Raw genomic sequence first — 9,296 nt, 5'->3', positions numbered from 1 at the left:
TTCACGAGCCCGTTACACGTGAGCACCCCTTTAGAAGCGTCCATAGCCAATGGCTGAAAAGCAGCACTACGTCATTTGCTTCCTTTTTTGGGAGCATCACACCCATTTTTGATTCATAACGTACAGAGAAAGCCCAGGCGGTAAATTATAAGTTAAAAACGGCAGTTATTATTATTATTATTATTATTATTATTATTATTATTATTATTATTATTATGTCACTGCCATTACAAAATGACTGGAGATATTTGTTGCAAGTTTACTCTGTAGTACATACAGTTGCCATAAAAAGTCTTCACATTTCTGTTGGAATTAATTTATCAGGGGGTTTTATAATCTCACAAAACGTGGCATTGTATATAAACTTTTTTTTCCACCTATGTAACTAATTTTACATAATAATAACAAAAGAAAGAGTTTATTTTTAAAGTTTTAAACAGAAATGCCAGGTTTCTGAGAAGTATCCTCAGAGACACAATTTTGGGTTTGTTTTCTGAAATAAGTAAATGAATCCTAATTCTTTTAGTTGTACTGTAAATACAGTCTAAGAAGGGATTGTATGCGAGTCCTCTGCTGTGATGAAGCATGAAATTATAGTAAAGTATGATAAAGTTGAGACTAAATACAGCCAGCAGATTTAGGTTTAACATTATTTTAATTTAGTCATAAACTTTGTTTCTAAAAGAAAACATGACCAGAATCTCTCTCAAAGAGTATCAGTTTAGAAAGATGTACCATTTTTCACTCTTAATAAAATGCACGTCAAACATTATTTATGCCTTTCCCAACAACAGTTGTTGCAAAAACCTATATATGTATCACTGCAGTCAAAACCATCTAATCATTTCTAACCTTCTTTTTAAATGTTTTCATTGGTATTCTGACGATTCATCTTGGTTGAAGAGGTCAAAGTCTTTGTCTCCACCTCAGGTTTATTTTTTTGATCAAATACTATGTTGATGCATGAGGCCTATCTGTTATTTTAGACAGATTATTGACATAACAACTGGCTTAACTACTGGGTTAATCACACACAATGTTCCAGGTCAGATAATGTGCAAGTTCTGGGTCAAACACACATAATATTCTGCGTCAGCCACAGCTATGACATAACTCAACAGTATTCACCTCCCCCTAAAAAGATAATTTTGTTTTCCTACTAACATGTCCTTCTCAAGATTTTAATCTTTACCTCCCTAAACAGATTCTTTGTCAGACTTTAGTTGGGACTGGCTACAAAGTGGTAATACTTGAATTCAGATGTTGGTAAAATTCAAAGATTAATTGAAACCTAAATCTGCCAGACCGAGCAATCATTTTTACATTAACTCCAAGTTTTGCAGACCATTAAATTACTTTTAATTTATCAAATATAACTGACTGCATGGTGGTACAGTTGTTAGCATTGTTGTTTTATAACAAGACGATCGTAGGTCCGAATCCTGGAGCCTGGTTCTTTGCAGTTACTCTGCTGTCCACAGTCCAAAATTCAGCAAGATATTTTAACTGGTTTCTCTCTCTTAACTGAAAATACATTTACCCCTATTGAAAAACCATTAGCTCAATCTCAATATTAAATTGACTTCATTTAAATAGAACCTGTCTGACAAAATAAAGTAAGATAAAAGATTTAAGAGAGCACCACAACATTCCTCTATCCAAATTAATTTAAGAGCAGATGAGAAACAAAGTGAACAATTCATCAGTCTGCAATAAATATGAGATATCACAGTGGTGAACCTTCCTGGAATGGATCAGCCTTACCAGAATTCTCCAAAAGTGCATCGATGACTTAACGAAGACATCATAAAGCAACCCAATCTACATGACTGCGGATGACTAGTCCCAGCTAAGGTCAGTATTTAAGACTAAATGTAAAAGTTGTTTCAGTGGGAGTGATCCAAGGCCAAAATTAAAGACTAAACATCTTTTCAGAAATAAGACATTGTACAAACACTCAGAAGTGGTGGTGGTAAGATGGTGGTCTGGGGCTTCTTCTGGACCTCGACCATTTGATGTAATGGATACAATCAGTTGACAATCATTTCAATTAAACTCAACAACATTCTGGTTACGAGGCAAGACAACAAAGTTCGGACTGGCCTTGTCAAAGTCCGTGCCTGAATCTGGTAGTGACCATTGGTAGTCTATTTGGATGCCAGATGGTTTGTCAAGACCAAAGATAGCAAAGCCAGTTAGAAGGTTTGGGGGCAATTACTTTTCACATAGGATCAGATTGCTTCACCAGGTTGGCCACTAGTAACCCTCTTAAACCTCCCATGTTCTTAGCGTGAGCTCAGATGACAGACATCAGACTGCCAGTTACCAAAACCAAAGAAGCCCAAAAATCTCCTAAAAGTACACACGGAACCGTGCACAGGGTCAAAAGCTCGCGGGATCAAACAGACCCCACGGGAAGGTTAAACTGTAGCGATTATTCAACAAATCAAACCCAAACTCCAACATACATTTCCATTGTTGTTTATTGAACAGCATTTCTCACAGGCAATAATAATCATAGTCATAATAGTGCACTTTTCCTTTTGAGTAATTGTACTACAGACATTTCTCTTTGTCGTCATCATCATCATTAATCGTGTTAGCTCCTCTCTCGACCCCCCGTCACACCTACTCCTTCTTTGTTCATGAATTCTTTTAGAGTGAAAAAGTCTTTTTTTTTTTTGTCTACTGCGTGAATCGGTGTGGGGAAGTGAAGGTTGTGAAACAGAAGCGAGGGTGGAGGGAATTTGACGTTGGAAAGAGGGTTTAAGGACCTAAGGGCTGCAGATATTGTAGTTGTATTGTTGTTATGACTGCAGAAGAAGAAGAAGAATGAGTAATAATGATGAGAATAAGAGCTGTATGGTGACTACAGTCAATAAAACATAGTGAATGCTACATAGCTATGAATGGCATACAATGGAGATAGAGACAGGCACACAGTGTATACAAACGTATACAGCATCTGCATCAAAGTATATAGTGTAGAAAATGTATACAAGAAGGGTGATTATATAAGAGGATGTGTTATGTGCATTTAGGAGGAAAGTGGGGATTGAAATACAGAGAGACGGAATGGGAAGATGTACAAGATATAAGGTAAGTAAGTTCTGTCACTGATTAGCTAACTTCTTTAGCTTCAGTTGGGTTTGTTCTTTCTTCTGAATTACATTCTAAGTTGGTGTTTTAAAATAGGTATGGAAATCTGTAACTTGAGACCTGTTTGACCTCTGCCCTTTGGACACGGGGCTTGTGCTCAAGGGTCACCACAAGTGTCAAATGTGCATGCACTTACCAGAAGACTAAAATGCACGCCCACCATATATCTAACATTGCTACCGAGCGCCGGCTTACTGCAAGAACTTACAGTCCCTCCCCAAAGCTGTTCTAAAACTAAACAGCTTCACCTGAGTCTGTAGTGCATCCATCGTAGCAGACATACTGAAAGGGTTTAGGTTGCCTTTAGGTTTGAAGCTGTTGAAACCAGCTCTGTTGAAGAACAAGGTTGCCAAAAGTCAGGAGAGAATGGGTTTAAATTTAAGAGATTTTGATGACTAAGCAAAAAGTACATGAACACATGAACGTGACAACTCTGGCCTTACCATGCCAGCTTTGAAATTAATAAAAAAACGGTTATGTTTAGCATGATAGCATGCCGACATGTCAATTAGCTCTAAACGCAGAGCACAGCCAGATATTTGTGAAAATGAATTTACCAGAAATTTGAGGTCCTATACACGTGTATTTTTTCTTTTTTTACTTTTAAAAAAAATGTAAAATTAAAGTAAGTCGACACAACAGAAGATAATGTAGTAGGTATGCCGGGCCAATTGGTGGCATTGTAACACTGCCAGCTTACGGCACAAACAACAGAATGTGGCATGCTTGTCATTTGTGAGAATGAGGCGCATGCGGGGTAGAGAGAGCTGGAGTTATGACTTCATAGTTAATTCCATGTGGCTCGCATGGCCACACAGAGTCATGAAACCAGCGTTTTGAAATTCAACAACCCCAGAACCCGGTTTCAGCTGCATCGTTTCTGGTCTCCCAAATGCCAAATTCATATGGGCGTATTGGGGCGTATTGTAGATAGGAAAAAAAAAAAAGAGGAGAAAATCAGTTTAATTTTTTCATGCATATTTGTGACTTTTGAAATTCAGAAATTTCCAAGTTTTTTTTCTAGAAATTTTTCAGCTTTTCAAGTTCAGAAATTTCCTTGTGTATTCTAGGACATTTTTGAGATTATCTTTAAATTTCTGAGTTTTTTTGGCAGAAATTTACTACTCCTTTTTCAAAAAAATATATCTACAAGGGCCATAAAAAGCTGTTGTAAATTCGTGTGGAGGCACTTCCTAAAGTACCAAAAACTTTAGCAGACACACCCAAAAACGTCTTTGTGTGGACGGTGCCAAACAGCTGTTCTACAGAACCGATATTTTTTAACTGGAGCCAAAACCTTATGAAAGAGAATAAACGTCTGTATCTGTGGACCTCCTGCATAGTCGTGAAAATGCTTTTCTTTCTGTTGTGAGAGCTGTATGACCTACGTCAGAGCTGTTACCAAGCTGTTGTACTGGATCGACATTTTTTTTAACCTTGGAAACAAGACCAGCTAAAATAAAATAAATGGCTTCTTCTGTGGACATCCTGCATAGCTGTGAATATGTTATTGTTTATGTCATAAGAGCTGTAGGACCTAATGAATAATCTACATTGGGGCTTGTTCCACAGTGAACAAAATGTCTAAAATGTCCTACAAGTATGTGTTTTATTCCCCTATGCGGAAAGACAGAGAAATTCTTTAAAGTAGTCATACAACATTCTAATAACCTATTATCTTCGTTTTGTCTGAGGCGGTGATAAAAATCAAACACAGCAAACTAGAATGAAGTCTCGGATAATTATCTACCTATCACTAAAGTTCCTCCTAAAATGTAAGAGTGTAGATGAACTTTTGGTTTAGCTTCGTAAAAGGTGAACATCTATAGTGACACACACAGATGACAATAAATAAATTCCAAACTTAACAGAAGATACAAAAATGTACATCGGCGCTTAAAGCATATTTTGGCATAAAATATCTCAGTATCAAAGTAAGTTATTCTTCAGTGACAGATATTGGTTTACTCTTAAAATCCCTGCACAGAAAAAAAACTACTTTCAAACAATACATAGCAAATAAAAAAAAATAAAAATACAAACTTCAATAAATACATGGATAAAAATGTGGTGCAGTAATTTTAAGAACTTTTTTTTGACATTCAAATAATTAGTTCCACGCTCATTTATGCTTGTGTTAAATACATCAATGAAAAACATCTACACATACAGAGACCAGTGCAATAAAAGGAAGGAAACACTAAAAAAAAAGAAAAATACCAGGGACATTTCATTCTTCAGTTTGGCTTCATTTTTCCTACCCAGGCAGCATGAGTATAGTTTCTATGACGACAGACACACCTGAGTATGTTGGATCTTTCACCTCAGCTTTCTTGTAAACAGTACTTTTCCGACCTTCATTCTTTTTCAGTGAGACGTAAAACATTTAGACTTTGGGAGTAGGAATGGTTTCAAACAACTGTGTTGAAATTTCTAACTGTCAAAGGAGCCTCTTTGAATCATTGCTTACTGACTCAAGAGGCCAGTAATGGACAATTATTTATTTATTAAATAAATAATTGTCGAAGTTTTAGCTTCGGCTAATGTGGGTTATAGCCGTTTAAGCTAGCCCAGAATTGTCTTTTCCTTCGTTGTTGGAGGCTAGTTATTCTAGTCTACGCAAATACGTGAAGAACATTGATCATATTGGACCTTTGGTTAAAGTTGTGTTAAAAACCGAAAAATGGCAGACGAGTTTCACATAATGTAACCATCAATTCAATGACAATGCATTGTAGCAAAAGCCAGTAAATTAGCTGCTTTAGCCCTCCAAAGACAGGACATCCACAGACATCTTATAAATAGTAATTTCAGGTCCGTCAGATATTTTTGTAAACAAAGTGGACATACGTCATGTCCAAATTTACAAATCATGAGGCTTGGTTAGCAAACATTCTGTCCTTACAACACTAAAGATGCTTTTCAGTCTTTTCTTAGCATTGTAATATTGAAAAAAAAAGTCATTTTATTTGAGTCTAGATATGAGGAAACAAAGCAGTTTTTTGTGAAGTACCAAACCTTGTCACATCTTGTGTAGCTTTCCTTGTGCTTTGTTTGGACTAGTGAAGGTGCATTGGGATCAAGGATGTGGTATTTACATTGTTCTGCTGTATCACGATGGGGTACGTTTCCTTTGTAATTATTACTTTTTGCATATATTTATGATCCAACTGACCTCTGGGGTACATTTGGACCCGCGTTGGTCAAATATTTATCTAATCAGAAAGGCCAACCCTAAAGTTTCCTTTCTGTTTTATGCATGTCTGTGGAGTAAATTTTCACCAGAGTGGACATTATAGAGTGAGACTGAGTAATATTGGTATTTGACTGATGTTGCAATGTCCTTACCACTATTGCATTGATTCTATAGATATCATTTCAGCATTTTCTTTTTCATTTTGACACTAATGAGAAAATCTGCTCTAGTGGATTGGCGGTGGGGCTGAGATTTAAGACTGCTGATGTCAGAAGATTAACTAAAGCAGGAAAACATATAAAGAAATTTAGGAATTGATACTCTGTGTGGTTGTTTTCATATGGAAACTAACAACCTGGAAGGTGTGGGAGAAAATCTATTATTATCTTTACAGAGAGTAAAGTCCAGTCCTTGGACCTGGCAATAGTAAACTTATTTGATGACATCAAGCCTCCTTTTTCTGAGGTAAAATCAAGAAATACAGAGGAACTGTGGAATGTACTCCAACCTATTAACAAGCTGACATACCTGTTAACAGTTGCCAGATGTCGGCTGATGTAATTCAACGCAGATGTGAGGCAATTTTCAGAATCAATGCTTGTACATGTAAATATTCGCTAAATTCTTTACAGGAAAACTGAATCTTCAAGCATTTTACTTCAATTATTTTTTTTAATCCCCCTTTTTTCTCACCTTGTTGTGTAAACAAACATCATACATTTTTCTCCCAGTTTGGCATGGAATGGGCAGTATTCGCAGTTCTTTTGCATGTACAGAAATAGAAGCTACAATCAGATTTTCCTTGCTTTCTCAAATATACTGCTGTTCTTTGGAACAAAGCTTTATGCTTTATTGTTCTGCCATTAACAATATTAAATATAAGAAGAAGTAAATTATGTAGAAACAAGAGGGACCAACAAGCATCTAGGCAAAAGGAAAGTGAATTTGGTGTAAACAGGATACAAGCAGCATACAGCTACTGAGATAACTGAAATATATCACTGTCATTATGAGTCAGAAGTACGACTTTCTTTGTTTGGTCAGATTCAGAGAAGAGAATCTCTAATAGGAAGGAAAAGATTGTGGTTTGTGTTCATGAAAGCCATTTCTGAAACTGTGGTAATGCTAAGCTAATGCTAACCATGATGAGGCATAACTTGACGGCTTGTTGAATTGTTTAAAAGTTTACAGGTCTATTACCGTAATTATGCACTTGGTACTTACTGTATGATGATAAAGGGATTTTAAAATTAGCGTACTGCACCAGAGTATGGTTGAAGTGGAACCAGCTCATATTAGTGCCAGCATGTGTTTTAGATTAGATGTTGTTCTAAGGCTCAGAGAGACCAACTTAAAAAAGAACAAACTAAAATTTCTAAAACAGCAAATGCATCAGGAGAAACTAGTAAACAAAAAAAAAACATTTTTCCATTCATATGGATTACACATGGCGTAAAAGAAATACTCTAAAAATCATTCACATAAAAACTGCTTTTCATTTCTAAATAAGCCAAAGAGAAGGTTTATGGTGTCTTAGTTTTATTTGTGTCCACTGCATTTAAATTAACGGGCAGCTCCTTCTATGTTTGGCCTCTTAATCTTTTCGTCCAGCATGCTTTTAGACTAGTAGGGGACCTTCCTCGCAGCTTGACTAGTTTTTCCTTGAAACGTGGCTAAATTCTTACCGTTATCCACATTTGTCTTCTCTTGTAAAGGCATTATGGTATCATAGCTTCATATCGTTGTATATCAGAAATAACTGTGTGGAGTTGGGGTGGGGGCTCCATATGTTCGAGGAAAAGTTGTGCCACTCCGACGCACGGTGAACACGTTACCGCGGATTCGTTCTCTGGTGGTATTTGTTCCTCTGCTCTCATCCTGTTTGATTGTGAAAATGTGCCGTTAGGGTTTGCTGAGCTTTTAGGGACACAAACCACTTCAGACGATCACAAAGCTCATCTGATTCTCGGCCGGCTTTCCTTCATGTTTTCGGTCTGCTTGGAGAAAACACATTTGTTCGCCCTTAGAAAGGTGAGGAGAGGAAGTGATGCGGACGATAAATCTGGATGGGCAGGAAGTGATGAAAGGGAATGCGTCGATGCACTCAGTCGCTGGCCGGTGTCGCAGCGAACCAACCTGACCAAATGACTTGGAGGATTCCGGCAAAGTCTGAAGCAACTGTTGATTGTGATAGTTTGTTGGAAATGTCCTGTGCTTTGTCGATCTGCTGTGGGAGGTGGACGACTCGTTTCACTGGTTGTGAGCTTTCTCTGTTCTACATTCCCATTCCCTTCTGTACGCCTTTCTACTACAGACAGACACTTTCGGGGAATTCTCTGGATCTCTAGATGATCTTTGACTAAAGTCCTTCTCGCCTTCCGTTCCTTTAAATGGGATTAAAGGTCAGAGGCCTGGAAGGGAGTAAGGAAAAGGCTAAAGAAAAAAAGCAGGAAGGACTGAGTGGAGGAAGAGAGGGAAGCCAGGCGGTCAACCCTCTTCTCGTTTGCAACATTCTTTTCACGGGTGAGACTGCGTCCCGTTGGACGATGAAAGGAGTCTGGTCTTGTCTCTCCCCGACTCTCTCCGTTGTAAGGCCGTCCCGCCACTGTTGCTGCTGCTGCTGCTGCCGCCGCTCACCCCGTCCACCGTGGGCTCCCTCTCCACTCGATCCGATCCGCTTTCAAAATTCCGGGAGTTCTGATGGGAAGGAGCGCTGGGCGGACGGGAGAGCTGACCGTTCTCATCTGAGAGGCAAAGAACACAGTTCCAGAGAGGAGCTGTTACTCTAATCGCTTTATAAACAGGTGGCTTGTAGAGTGTTCTTAAATGTTTGAAGTTCATTTGTATTCAATCCCCTTCACTCTAAATATCTTGCCTTTATGGAAGAGTTGCTCCTATTGACAGTACTCAACATGACCAAATGCTATAAAAGGTTCAGGGC

At 38.0% G+C, this 9,296-nt stretch overlaps 1 protein-coding gene across 1 annotated transcript in view; it reads right to left on the bottom strand.

The window, feature by feature from the left end:
- Positions 1-2,465: 2,465 nt before the first annotated feature.
- Positions 2,466-9,296, bottom strand: part of brsk1b (BR serine/threonine kinase 1b) — a 39,197-nt gene continuing 32,366 nt past the window's right edge. Inside the window, exon 20 of the mRNA XM_088008059.1 lies at positions 2,466-9,099. Coding sequence (XP_087864185.1) covers positions 8,873-9,099 — 227 coding nt within the window. The 3' untranslated portion in view covers positions 2,466-8,872. The remainder of the gene's footprint in view (positions 9,100-9,296) is intronic.

Source organism: Poecilia mexicana, unplaced genomic scaffold (assembly GCF_051168715.1).
Source record: "Poecilia mexicana isolate PSO_F unplaced genomic scaffold, ASM5116871v1 scaffold_8, whole genome shotgun sequence".
Lineage (NCBI taxonomy): Eukaryota > Metazoa > Chordata > Actinopteri > Cyprinodontiformes > Poeciliidae > Poecilia > Poecilia mexicana.
Note: the sequence above shows the minus strand (reverse complement) of the source record. Positions and strands in the feature narration are given on the sequence as shown.